The 15,091-nt window shown below is 38.0% G+C and overlaps 1 protein-coding gene across 7 annotated transcripts in view; it reads right to left on the reverse strand.

Moving 5' to 3' along the window:
• Window positions 1–15,091, reverse strand: part of col11a1a (collagen, type XI, alpha 1a) — a 93,413-nt gene that overhangs the window by 8,060 nt on the left and 70,262 nt on the right. For all 7 annotated transcript variants that reach the window (XM_064332236.1, XM_064332235.1, XM_064332231.1 and 4 more), the window contains 9 exons: window positions 12,949–13,002; window positions 12,695–12,748; window positions 12,530–12,583; window positions 11,659–11,712; window positions 9,839–9,946; window positions 9,508–9,561; window positions 9,139–9,192; window positions 7,508–7,561; window positions 2,998–3,051 (listed from right to left, as the gene is read on the reverse strand). In XM_064332236.1, coding sequence (XP_064188306.1) covers window positions 2,998–3,051; window positions 7,508–7,561; window positions 9,139–9,192; window positions 9,508–9,561; window positions 9,839–9,946; window positions 11,659–11,712; window positions 12,530–12,583; window positions 12,695–12,748; window positions 12,949–13,002 — 540 coding nt within the window. The remainder of the gene's footprint in view (window positions 1–2,997; window positions 3,052–7,507; window positions 7,562–9,138; window positions 9,193–9,507; window positions 9,562–9,838; window positions 9,947–11,658; window positions 11,713–12,529; window positions 12,584–12,694; window positions 12,749–12,948; window positions 13,003–15,091) is intronic.

Raw genomic sequence — 15,091 nt, forward strand, 5'->3', positions numbered from 1 at the left:
GTTCAAGAGCATTTCCGTACAACTTGTACTGAATGAGTTGACACAAAATGTATTTTATGCATTTAATATTTTGACGAAACTGACATTCCTCAAAATAGAATTAGCTAAACACAAGTCAAATTTAACAGGATTAATGATGTTCATAAAAAAGGAATCCCATTTTGGATCTCACAGCATTTTGAACGACATAACTTAGGCAGGATTACATGGGGTTGATATCCTATTAGAGGCACACACTTTGAATGGGAGTCTGCAGTCACTTTGTTTATATTCATCTGTGAAAGTGTATGATCTCTGCCAAAGCTAAACAAAGTGACACACGCCTGAATGCCAAGTGAAAGACTGCAGGGAGATGATTGTCTTTGTGCTGTTCTGGCCCCAGGCATAAACAGAACAGGGACAGGGGCAACTGGGGTCCATGATTTGTAATATAAACAAAATATCAATTATCTTACTCTTGATGGAAAACTAGCTATTTTTCGACAGATGGGCATTTGCATTCATCATTTCAACAACAGGAAGCAATTTTGTAGTTGCTTGAAATCTGCTACATTAATAGCTTCCATGATAAATTAGCTGCATGGAAGTGTTTTGCTTTTGTAGTACCAGGGCACTGTATCCTTTAATTTGACATGACCTCAGAATGATTGTCTGATATTGGAATATATTTATGATAAGATTTGTATAAATGTTTATATGTTATGGTATAATAACACTGTATATAATAAAACTTTTCACTGTATATGGCAAAGCTACCTGTCTCTCCTGACTGTGTTGCCAATCTTTTGGTCTATCAGTGGTTCCAACCTTGGTCCTGTGACCACCCTGTGTATGCTAGTTTTAACAGAATTTTAACAAGCTGTTATCTTAATTTGGTGCTTTTCATGTTTAAAAGAATTGTTTACCCTCTTACAGTAAGCCACATTATATCAGACATAGCCATGTTCACATTCTGCTTATTGTGCTATATTTCTAACATAAAAGTAAATTATATTTACTGGATTAAATTAAGGACGGGGCTTCAATAGGCTCCTAATTGGCAGAAGTATAAACACTTAGCCACTAAAACTAACCATCTGGAAGATAATGAAGAATTCAAAGCAAAGCAAATGATAACGAGCCAAAAAGAGATTTTACACACATTCAACAACCTTTGTGACTTCCTTTTATGCAGTTTTTTGCAATAGCACAGTAAGCACAATATGAACATGGGAATTCTATTCTTCATGGCTGAAGAGGGTAAATAATCCTTCTAAATATGAAAAGCACCAAAAAAAGAATAATTAACAGCTTGTTAAAATTCTGGGATTGCAATTAAGATTGGAACAAAAACCAGCAATGGTGGTATAGGGTGGGGGGAGGGGGGACCAAGTTTAGGAACCCCTGGTCTACATCACAGGTGTCAAAATCCTGTCTTGCTGGTTTTTGGGGTGTTCTCGGCACAAGTGTTTCATTAGAGTAATTGATTGGCAAAGGAATCCATTGTTCTCAAGGCCTTAATTGGCAGCGGATTGAAAAGAAGACACACAAACCTGCAGACACTGTGACCCCTTTGGGATTAAGTTTGACACACCCTGGTCTACATGATCACAGGTAGAAGACACTGTATGTATTTTTCCAGTGTATGCTTGTCCTTAACTTTGACTACAAAATACATGAAAAGATTTTCTTCCCACAATCACAGTTTGGAGAGTTGGGGCAATCACCAAAATGACCATGTCAGGCTGTGAACAAACAAATGAACAATTGCATGTTTTTTGCACATCCAATGTAAAAGTAAATATTGATTGATTCCAAATGGATGTTCTCGGGCCATTCAAAAGGCAACTAAACTTTCTACGTGACTACAGATTCAAACCTGCTCTACTTTTGGACTACAAATTCCCTCCACCCAAACCTGCCTAATTATTACAGTTTCGTTAAGGTCTCTAAATAATGCAAAAATAATCCCAGCATCATTATTTTGCCAGTAATCTTAAGTACCTGTTTTACAAGTACAAATCTCTGGAAAGGGCTATCTGCAGGCTATACCTTACTGCAGTGTTTCTCAGCCCTGGTCCTCAGGACCCACTGCATATGCTGGTTTTTGTCCCAACCATAGCAACAAGTTCTGTATTGCAATGAGCTGCTAATTGTTAATTAGACACTAATAGTTCTTAATTCAACGTATGTCTACTGAAGGAAAATGTACTCTCTAAAAGCAACATTATTCTCGAAATAGTAATGTATGCTGTAAAAATAAATGTCCCATATTAACATCCCAGGAATTTAAATTGGTCAGACCGACTTATGCTTTCATTCACTACGCTGTTTGTACTATACCGCAAATAATTGATTTAAAAAAAAAAAAAGATTTAATTACAAACTGACAGGGGAAATCAGATGGGTCCCATTTGCTGAGAGTGTGGGAACCTAAAACCATCAGGGTAAAATGAATGAGCTTAAAGACTGCAAATGGCTAAAGCTGCATTGTGTTCAAATAAGTTGAACCACACAATTAAGGTAAAATTTCTCAACAGCTTTAATTGATCAAGCGATTGGCTTTGACAAAAACCAGCATACACTGTGGGTCCCCAGGACCTGGGTTGTGAAACGCTGCCTTACTGTGTGTGTATGTTGAAACCAAGGGTGTGTGTGTATGTGTGCATGCACATGTGTGTCAAGTTACACTTTATTGACCCCATGGGATAATTTGTCCTCAGCATTTGACCTATCCTTACTACTTAGGAGCAGTGGGCAGCCACAGTGCAACTCCAGTTCTCCAGGGCAATAGAGTATATCTAACCTAACCTGTTATGCATGTCTTGGTGTGGGAGGAGTACCCACAGGAAAGCCATACAAAGAAAAGGTGAACATGAAAACTCCATGCAGACTCAACCAGGACTCAAACCTGAAACCTACTTCTTGAGAGTAACCATGCTGCCCCACGCCCCCATCATGTGTGTATGTGCCTTCGAATGCCTCCTTGCAAACAGTAGGATTGATTTTGTGAATTACCTTTGCCCCCTTCTCTCCTTGCCTGCCCTCAGTTCCTGCAGATCCTGGAGGACCCTGGAGAGGAAGAGACAAGACATTTCTCAAACACAGCATCGGTACTGCTCAATACTTACATTCGACATCAGCAAATTCAGCATAAAGTCAGCATCTATATGGCTTAAATACAACAATTACAGCCAATATCTGCAGATTCAGCATAAACGCAGCATCTGTACAGCTCAAATACAAAACGTACACCCAACATCACAAAATTCAGCATAAGCACACCATCTGTACTGCTCAAATAAAACACTTTTATCTAACATCTGCAGATTCAGCATAAACACCTCATCTGTATGGCTTAAATACAACACTTACAGCCAATATCTGCAGATTCAGCATAAACACAGCATCTCTACAGCTCAAATACAACACTTATAGCCAACATCTGCAGATTCAGCATAAACACAGCATCTGTACGGTTGAAAAACATAATTTCTAGACAAAATAGCACATGTGGATGTAAAAAATCCTAAATTATGATTGTAGTTCAATAATTCATTATTTCAATATCCATTGTTAAAGTCAATCAATGAAATCACATACATACACATTTATATTTTAAGGGCATAACTCTAACATGAAGAATGGTAGTGATACTCACAAAAAACGAGTATCACTACCACACAGTTTATTGAAGTCTCAGTTAAGACTGGTACTTCCAGAAAAGTTTAACTGTGTGAAATTCAAACCATACAAAATCCCATGTCAATATGCAGATATTGTTATGTTTCTGTTTCTAATGCTTTTTAAAAATTATTACTTGGTTATTTAAATGGTTTATAATTTTAGTTGTGGAAAGGGCTGTAAAAACATATGTTTGGATATTTAAAAGCTTTGACACAATTGAGAAACTATAACCGTACAGACACTATTCACAATCAAACAGGACCTTTCAATTCCTAGCGACAGGCCTTATTCCGGTCAGATAATAATCCATATAATTTGTTGTCATCGTTTTCCTTCGATTGGATGGGCGTGAAAATGACCACTACAGGCACCGTAAAATGCACTCTTCCCTCGTGCTGCAGAAGAACGTGGTCTGATTTCATTCCCTGCAGCCCCATAAGGACAATGCATTACAGCTGTCTACTGAAGCAGGCAAAGCTAATGGCCCTCCAATTGTTTTAAGGCTTTCCAGATCAACTGTGCTCTGGAGTCGCATCCTCTCAGGCTGAAGCCTGTCTCCTTTGGGTGATCAAGGAGACTTCACATCTAGATGCCACAGCATCTGTGAAGAAAGGGATTCCTGATGCGTACACCTCAGATGCCAGCTTCACTGGAGCTGGCTGAACAGCCCTTTATAGCCAAGGTCGAATGAAAGACAGACCATCGTTTTATTTTTGTCTTCGTCCATACGTGACCGGGTGCTTGGAAAATAGCTTTAAAAAAGTGGTCTCCGTGTATTCTCTTTGTGGACACAGATGGTTATTTTGAGTGGGTCACTCCCCGCACGCGCACAATAATGTCCGAGTCATTTTCTAAACATCGGCAGACATGCTGCAAAAAGACCTGCAAATAGCATTAGTCCACATATTACCCGGATACAGATAATTCCGTGTTTGTGAACCTGTAAGACTGCTATGCGTGACATGAAAAACAAGCAAAGTGAATTGAAAAATAAATAATTCAAAAAAGATAAAGAAAAAGAAGACGCAAATTGAAAACAAAAAAGATTTTTTTGCGAAAAGAGATAGATACCAAGCGAATAAAAAAAATCACTAGATGCTTTAAGTATTCCCAATGCTGCCTTTGCAAATTCTCACAGGAATTTTGAATTTAATTTCAAACAGCTGGAGCCAAAATGCTGAGGATGCACAAGTCTTTGACCTGAAATGCAAAGCAACTTCTACAACTTCATGATGGATTCCAAGGAAAGAACCGTCTGGGACCTGCAGAATTCATTTTTTCCTACACTTCTGAGGCTTCAAATGCCTTTGACGATTAAATACATGTTTCCATAATGTACTAGCATATATTCCCTCTACCATTAGTAAGTTTAAATGCTGATATGAAACATTTATTATTTATATTGTAAATGTCATCGAATATATCATGAATGCCAGAGAATGCTAATGTCACATTTTCATATATCACATTGGTTATACATATTTAATGTGTATGCACAATAAAGATTAGCAACATTTACCCTAACCAAGCAAACTGCCTTTGCGTCAATCAAAAATAAAAGTGAATTGATTCTTTTATTTCCATTTAAAAATGAAATACTGCAAAGGCAGAATCGTGTCTGGTTTGAAGCTAAGCATCAACTAGCCATTATGCTAGAATTGAGGCTAATTTTTGAACTGCAGATTTAAATATCCTAGTTGCTTTAAATATCCTTCAGTAATGAACAATATACAAGGTACCCTTATTCTCTAAATTTGAATATATACATTTATAGCAATGCGTTTTCCTGTCTCATGAAATTAACTGAGAGGATCTCCCTGTACAGTATGTCCTATTTATTGCCTTGCCTGTTTGAACAACCACCTCTGTGCTGGTGTCGTATTGTACTATTTGCAATATTTTAAAGTAAGAGGAGATGGTCTGAAACAATAAAAATCTGAAACTTCAGATTAACTAACTTTAGTGCTTAAGCAGCTGACTGCTCACCTGATGGCAGAATAAGTTTATATTACCCTAACTGAGGACTTATAAAATCGTATACTGCCCTGAGATGCACGAAAATCATTTCCTGTGGATAAGCCTTCAGGAGACCAGCATGTCCTGGAAATGTCTAATTTCCATTTTTTTCCAGCTTTTGTAATTGCATTATGTTATTGTTTTTATACAGCTGCCATTCAAATGGCGTTGATCAATATTCTGTTAGGAAGCTATCTGTATATGTCACCCTGAGTGGTGTTCTATTTGAGTGAACTAAATGAGTTTGGGAGAGACTCTTTTTCTTTTCTGCACAATTTCAATTGCATTCATAGATTTAATATCAGTACTTCATTCCTCTCTGGACTGAGATATTTTTATTTCTATTTACCAGCGGTTCAGGACAGTGATCCAACTAAATCTTCTGTGCCATTCTCACTCACCGGTACAATGAGATGTCCTCGGGTCTCAATGCGTTTCAATGGAATGAAATTTGTACGTCCTTCTTTATAACACATTCACATGTTTTATCTTCCAAGATTCTTAAACTGAAGGCTTCATATTTTGCCTAGAGAGATTTAGGTTGGTCCATGTTGAGTTGTCTCTCAAAAGAAGAAAATTGTGCTTTCCGGTCCTTTGGAAATTGGTAATGGCCATTTCATCAAACTGACAGTACTGCTTTCAGAATCCTAATACTGTTTTTTTTTTTTCGTATAAAACTGAGAGGTCAAATTAAATGGAATGATGTTATAACTCCAAAAGAAAGGAACATTAATTGCACTAGGGCCCTTAAAATCACAAAAGCATATTCCATATTCATCTTGTATTGACAACTAAACACAAAACAAATAATCAAGGCTTTCAGTACTGATTTTTTTTAAAAATGGAAAGTATTTTGTGGTGTTCTAGATATTACATTTAGTATTCTAATCATACAATTATCCTTGTAACACCATAATGAGAGTGCTTTTTAAAAAGGGAGTTGATTTTTTGAATTTTCAAAAATAAAATCTAACAATGATCTCATTCTTATGTATTCCATATACAAGTACATTGTGCAGAGACTTAAACAATGAAATTCTAACTCTTAAAAAACTTTCAGAACTAAAATGCAAATATCTAATAGCTCTGAACTTGATGCATATAAATGAGAGAGAAATAACAAGTATGATGTACACCATGTACTTACTGGGTTTATGTGTATACACATAAACACAAATACACACATGCACACACACACACATACACACACATAAAACAATCTCATATAAACCTAAACCTGTATATCTCTCTCAAGTGTAGCTTTGTTCATTTGTTCAAAGCTCAAGATAAAACAACTGGATAATTTGTTTGCGTGCCAAAGAGGCACAATTTGCCATTTATACATCAACAGGAATTTATTTACTCTTAAGAACAACAGGGGTGCATCTCTTACCAAGTTAATAGACGGCACACCTACCACTAAATACACTTCCAAATTATAGAAGAATTTACATTTGGTACTGTGTACATAGAACACTGATGATAAATAGGCAAAAAGAGAGTAAAATGGGTGCTCATTCATTTAAAAACATGGAGTTACTTATTAGGCCTTGACTCAGACTCAGACACCATCACGGTAAATCCCACTAATGCCAGTAGAAACAACATCACACTCACGGAATGATAGTAGGAACAGTTATATATAATAATAATAATAATAATTCAGTCTCTGAACTAGTACCCCTCTGAATGATTTTTTTCTCTCTTGCCAAGGGATGTCATTCCACCTGTTCTCTTATTCTCTATCCCTGACAACCCCTAAGTGACCTTTTCTTTCTACCCATCTGCCAGAGAGGCACACAATGTTGATGACATATGTACTTACTCTTTTTCCAGGTGGACCTGGGGGGCCTGCTTCTCCAGATGGACCAGGAGGACCCTGAAAGATGAGGAGGAAAGAGAAGCCGGTGTCAGCTGGGGAGATATACAGCAGCTCCAGAGGCTTGAAATCATAGCACCAAGGTGGGTAGCACTATCAGGCATTACAAGGTCATTTCAAGGTCATGCGCTTCTTTTAGCTGCATTGGTCATTGAATAATATTAGCCCATAAACTTATCAAACCTGCCATTTAACAGAGGATTTCCCATATGGGGCAGGACTATGCTCTTGGGTCTTTAAGAAGTTTCCCATAATACATTTACATGTACATAATACAAAACATGTTTCTATTTATTTCTTCTGCTGCCGAAAACTGCAGTTCTATACCTTATGGGTATAACAGAGTGATCCAAAGAAGTGCATATAATACACATGTATGTGGGGAAAATACTTTATTATACTTAATTGCTGAAACATAACACAGCTAACTTGTGTACAGTTCTCACAAATGATATGCTTTATTTCAGATCTACCCCGCATAAATCACTCAGCTGCATTTAGAGAGGATACTGTACATAACATTTATTAGCACTTCAAATTGTATATCCCCGGTTATAGCTTCAATCGCAATATTACTTTTCAACTGATGTACCATTAGCCATGAATATAAAGAAGTCAAATTTGCCCCTGAATTCTCAAAGGAACATTTTATGAAGGGCCTTGAAATATTTTTTTCAGTGTGAATCATAGCTGATTATCTGAAAGTGAATTGGATACAACCCAAACACATTAAACTTTGTGATTTGTCATACACTTTTGATTGGTAAAAATGTACAAACTCGTTCAGCTATAAGATAAGTTGATATTTAAGTTCTGCATAGTTAATCGAGAAATTAGAAATATCTGTTCCCTTTCCTAAATTTAAGTTCACTGAGCCATTAAAGAGGAGTATTTTATTCTAATTATGCCCCCAATCCTCAACACACAGAAAATTAGAAAGCAAGGTTAAAAATAATTGCTATTGTGATAAAGATTTGATGATTTTTGTTCCCCCTACGCCAACAAATAAAGCTGACAATGTATGTCCCTTCACCTATCGTCTGAGTTTAAGTATTTTATTTTTCATATGTTTAATGAATCTACAAAAACATAATATGCATTCATAGACCAGGTAAGTGCTCTTTACGAGAGCCCAACACTAGAGTTATTTCAATTTGGGTCTTTTATACATGAAAGATTTTCATTGAAATATAGCGTATATACTGTACATCCAAAGTGAACGTATGTGGTTAGGTATTTGATCACAAAAGAAGGAAGGACATTTATTGCACATCATTCAGTTATTACTTTTAGTTAGTTACACATAAAGCATGACTATAATTGAATGCAGTAACTTGTATATTTTGTTTTTATGTGCAGATTTGCCGCTGATGGCATATTGTCTTCGGGATATCAAATGTTTATTGTTCTTTGAATGATTTCAAGTCCACAGAATTAGTGCATTTATATATGTATATATATATAAATTATGTAGACACTATCCTGCAGCCATGGGTAATGTCATACTGTATTAATTAGTCACATTACAAGGGTACCCTAGATTTCAGTACTTCTTAAATTAATGAAAATAAACTTACAGGCTGACCAGGTTCACCATCTTCTCCCTTCTCTCCTGCCGTGCCATCCGTTCCCTGAAATAAATCATCACAGGTACCTTGGAGTCATTCACTCAAGTGCAACCACTGTGCTACAAAAGCCACTGAGAAGCAACACATTCAGCACAACACAACATATACTGCTCTAATGTGAAGAGACTCACGTAGCATAGAATGTGATGTTTTTACAAACGTATTTACTCATTACACTATGTGCTGTAAATTATACACAGTTCATTGTTTTTTTAATGTTCTTTGAATAATCTCAAGGACAAGCAAAAAAATCAAATCCATTTTGACCATTTTGTTATATTTATAATAAATTCCCTGCAATTTAACAATAATACTTACAGCGACACCAGGCTCACCAGGGGGTCCAGGATCTCCAGGGAAGCCTACAGGACCCTAGATCAAACAAGGGAATGCCTAGTTTAAATGTCAGTGGTATAGTGTAAAACCAACCATAACGTTCACATCAATTAGTATCTGTAAGCTCAAGATCCATTTGACGGCCTGTCAAATAAGTATTATTATTACTTTATATCATAAACATCTGCACAATGGAAAAAGAAACAGGTAATTTATTTATTGACAGATCTTCATGGAATGGATACATCACATATTTAGGTGTGGGCTATATATGTCTTTCATATACATGCAGCAGAGGGCCAAGGTCACTTACAGGGTTCCCCTTTGGCCCGTCATCTCCTGGGGGTCCTTTGGCACCAGCGGGTCCAGCAGATCCAGGTGGGCCGGCCTCTCCCTTTTCACCTCTTTCGCCTTTGGGGCCCTTAAAAAGACACCAGGAACCATCAGCACCCGGAAACAAATAGCAGGGACGTATCATGCCCTCCACATGCAATAAGCAGTGTTTATCTATGAATACACAGGAACATGGCACTTGCAGGTGGCCCCTGTATAGCTCTCCCTCCCAAGTCAGATGGTTCTGTTGTGCTGTTGAGCTGTATAATAATGTCACATGGGGACCCTAAAAGCTTCCACATGCTTCAAATGAACTGGTTTGTATGATGCATTGTCTAACCATGTTGGACAGTGTTGTTGTTCCTATCTTTTCCACTGCATCGAAACTCAAAGGTGGGGTTGTCAGTCTGTCAGCTGCCAGTCATAGAGAGGGGTTGGATTTTATCCAAGAATTCAACTACTTCCTTAGTTCATTCCAATCGCTTATTTAATCTGTCCTCAGGCTCATTCCAGTCATCCTCATATCTCTTCCGTGCATTTTTTCCTTGCGTCATCCATTTTGCGGAGCTAAGGAGTGAGGAAGAGACGCAATAAAGCGGTGCAAGGAATGAAAATAAGCAATTGGAATGAGCCCTTTGTGTCTTTATAATTGTGATGCACATATTGGCAAACACACTCAGTCTTTCTTTGAAGATGTTCATGTTAGCGGTGTAGCTTCTTCTGATGTTTACTGGTGGTAGCGTAGCAACATTCGAGAATTTGCAGACCATCTGAAACCCTGCAACTATCCAATTCTCTCTGATGTTCCAAACAGTAGTTTGTGTGAATCGTGTGGTAGCCTTAACTGTTAGGTGTTGAGAGATATGATAGTTGTTCCTTCCTTATCTTTTAGTTATCCTGTCTTCCAAACAACATGTTTGTTGTAAACTGTGTGAAAAATAACTCAACATCTTGTTGAGATGTTATGATAACATTTGTTGAAACTGGGTCCTCTTGAATTAAAATAAATGACAAAAAACATGAAGCATAATCCCAATTAAATTTACTCAACTGATTATACTGTAGGTCCAGGCAATCCTGCCCTACACGTGCATGCATGAAATATGCAATTCAGTTTACACAAGGACCATGCCTTCCTTATTCAACTTTTCTACAGAAGAAAAAGATGCAATTCACATGCTTTTATGGAAGGTACAAGCCTATGCAAAGAAGAACAAATATTTCACACAGTGATAATACAACTATTTTCCATTGGCTGTTGGGTACTCATCAGTCACTTGTAAAGTATGAAGCAGACAGCATATCAATGCAATATTACAGATGTACTCACAGATGAATCAAGTCAAATCTATATGACAAGCACACAGAACCCTTCAAAGAAAGCAACACTGAGAGGATTGATTCCTGGTTATGTAGAGGAATGTGGACATGCATCTCTCCCTTCTGTGTATAATTAAAACACACACACACACAAACGCGCACACACACAGACACACACACACATGCCTGTTTAAATATTCAGGTGGTTTCATTTGAATGGCTTCACGTTGATTGTATAAAAAGTAAAGCATAAATCACAGCAGATGAGCTGATGATAATGATGTGCTAAGAGTGTGGGAAGTGCTTATATGAGTGTATGGTGCCTTGCTAAGTTGGTCCTTCACCATTACTGGGGAAAATCAATCAATAGCACTTAGACCGGCACTTACCATCACACACACACACACACACACACACACACACACACGTGCACCCAAGCCCACACATACATGCACAAACAAACCTATGAGTGACACTTACTCCCGTTCCAGGCTCTCCCGGGGGTCCAGGGTTACCAGCTTCACCGTGCTCACCCTGTGAAAGATGACATGAGCGGTCACCTTACTATGATAGCGTGAAGTTGTTCAAATATACAGTTGCACTTTACACATCATCCTCGTGCTTGAATGTAATAGCTGAAGATATTGGGACACAATGCATGCTGCAGTACTCCAATCCTGCATTCAAATTGATTGCCAGACAACTACAAAACACATAGTTATTAAAGTGAAACTTGAAAGGTCAAAACTGACATTTGAAAGCCAATTAAATGCCCACAAACACTCATGAGACATCATACTGGCTTTGAGAAAATGCATTTTCTCCCATTTATTTTCCAATTCTTTCGTGCCCAAGGAAATCCAGCATTCAATTTCTGAAGGTGATCATATTTTAAACATGGTGGTGGTGACATATATAGATATGCTCATTCCCATGTTGACAGTTCAAATCCAATGAATATGCAAAGGCAATACGTTTCCCTGTGTTTTCAATGTTAGGCTAAGCTTTTGTGTTTCACAGCCGAGAGAAAATTCAACAGCCAGGCATGGCATTAAATATTGATGATTGCTTGCCAAATGGCAGTAAAAGGGAAGAATTGTGCTGGGCCAGTTGTAAAGTAGGGAAAATAATGTCAGGCCACTATATCAGGAAAATGCTGACATATGAAAATAATTAATAATGGCCTATAAGGAATAACTGAAGAATAGGTAAGTCAGGTGTAAAAACCAGCATGCCCTAGTGCACAATGGCAGTATTTCTCCGATATTGCCTTTCTGTATTGGATGCTAAATCAGTGTTGCCCCAGGACAGTGTGATTGGACATGGTAAAGAGGTGCAGACTGGCTCTCACCTTCTCTCCCACGGCTCCCATCGCTCCCACTCCGCCAGGCGGACCTTGAGCACCCTGTCAGGAAACAGACGGGCAAGGCCTTCAGCAAGTGTCACCACACCAGTACATCTGCAACTCCGTGCAATCAAACACTCCGTAATATAAATCTGTAGCTGTGGCCCTTACGTCAGCGCCGCTGGGACCCTGGGGTCCTCTTGGGCCGGGAGGACCTGGTGGACCCTGGAAGGGAAGAAGAAGAATGCGTTTCACATCTGGCTGGAGTTGAAACATCAGTTGCAGGCAACTCATTGTAAACCTGGAGCTCCTAATTAACTGGTAACGATTTGGCGTGTGAAATGTTCCTTGGACATGCAGTATATAACCAGCCAGGGTGACGAAGAACGGGCTGGGTTCAGCTGGAACAAAGAGGTGTAACTCACCATCGGGCCCACGTCTCCATTTTCGCCCTTCTCACCGGGCGGCCCTGGAAGACCCTGAAAGACAACAATTTTATTTATTCCACACAAGAAATAAACCAACTTTCTGATAGAATCTTAAGAGAAACGCTTTCCACTTTTTATCTGATGATGAAATAGAGTTGGTGACAAGGAAAGCTTAAAAGTTTAATTCTTGTTTGGTATGAACCACACAAGCCCTTGAACTTAAGGAGTACACAAAAAAAGATTTTTAAAACTGAGTCTTGAAATTGAATCTTATATCTGGCCAACTTCATGAACTAGTGAAATTGTATTACATTCAGAGTTTACATCCAAGATTAATCAAGGGTAGTACATCATACTACATGGGATTTTTTTTATCCATGTAATTCCACAGAAAATACAGAGGACTCATTGGAATGCTGTGAAAAGTTTAGTCTTAACTAGCCTGAAAACACCACTTTCTTTTCAATGGGACTGTGAATGCATTTAATTACTGTTTCAAATGAAAAACATATTTCTAATTTAATTCAACAATACATTTATATTCACTCTCAATAACTATATGTACACACAGAACACACATGCAGTGCGTCTTTCACAATGCCATAATGCACAGATTGCAGTCTCTTTAGAGAGCTTTTACAGTTAAGATTGCTTTGTAGAAAAACAAAAATGCTCACACTGAGGTACTTAGTATTCAAAGCAGCATGCGTGCAATTAGGATGTTTAAATATGTTCAGATGAGAGGAAATTCTGCAGTGAAAACTGATGATTGGCAACTTATTTGTATTCTTTAATTGTGCATGGCTAAAACCATTTAGATACATCTGTGGGTGATTTTCCTACCTGATCTAATGACCACCCTTGAAGTGCATTGTTTAATTAAATTTGTTAAATAAGCTGCCATGCACTGTCGAAGTCCTTTAATCTACAAAACACATAATTGATTAGTCAAAGACCCACTAGTGCTGAACGCTGTAAAATAAAATTCCTTCACAGCTCTTTCACTCTTTATATTCTGCATTGTCTTTCAAAGGTCATTTTTAGAGATGTCAGAGGTGCGTAAGTGGTCACTTGTAATGTATTATTAGGAAAATGTATTTGGAAGAATAAAACCTGAAATGAGATTTTAAGTGTCTTAAAAGGAATTTAAAAATAGTAATGCTAAACGCAATATTAAAAGCATACTATGCAGGATTTTCACCTTGAAAATGTTATAAAACAACCACCATCAGTCATTAATATTATGTACTACCAGTCTGTGTCTGTGTGTATTTATGTCCAGTCCTTGGTTGTCTGCCTGTATCTGTTATTTTAAAAAGTGTCTGGGACATTGCTGGGCGTGGCTCTTTTTTCTTTGTGGGCTGTATCTGAAAAGCATGTGACCAATAGAAGAAGGAGAAGAAGAGGAAGAAATGTGTATGGATTGGCTACAGTGAGTGATACATTTTCAGTTAGGTTAGTGCAGGAGAGATATGGTCGGCTGGTCAGTTGACGTTATTGGCTAACTAAATTCAGTTGTGTTTGCCAACGTTGGCTCGAGTATTTACTGTGCATCCAAAATTTTAGTAAAACTAACAACTAAAGGCTGGAGAATAAAGATTCCAATCCACTTCTCTTGGCTCATACGGGCTTGCTAGCTATCATTAGCTACATAATAGGGGAGTCCAGGTAGTGGAAAATCCATGTGGAAAATCCTCATAAGTTGTAAGTTAAGTTTAAAAAAAAAAAAAAGATTAACCTTGATACAGCCACTGGGGGACACTGGCAAAAAAGTGCCTCTTGAAAAGGGAGACTAAGTGGGGACTGTCTTCACGGTGAATGAACAAACTGATAATGACTTTGTTCAGGTAGAGTCGTCTCTGGTGCTCCAAATATGTGAAAAAAGAATGCTTTGTGTAGACATATCCTCTGGCCATGGCCTCCCTAATTAGGTGGGATAGATTAGTCTGCACTGCATACGCTTAACTTTTGGCATGTTCTTCCTTTTTAAGGTGATATAAGGTGTCTCATTGATTGAAAAGCAGTCCTCAGTCACCGCAGCCAGAAGGCAATAAAGGTACTGCAGAACTAATTCTGTCTGATATTTACACACCCTTCACCCATACATACCTCCTCCAATACCCACATCTCGGGGGCTACA

This window comes from Anguilla rostrata, chromosome 4 (genome assembly GCF_018555375.3).
Source record: "Anguilla rostrata isolate EN2019 chromosome 4, ASM1855537v3, whole genome shotgun sequence".
Classification (NCBI taxonomy): domain Eukaryota; kingdom Metazoa; phylum Chordata; class Actinopteri; order Anguilliformes; family Anguillidae; genus Anguilla; species Anguilla rostrata.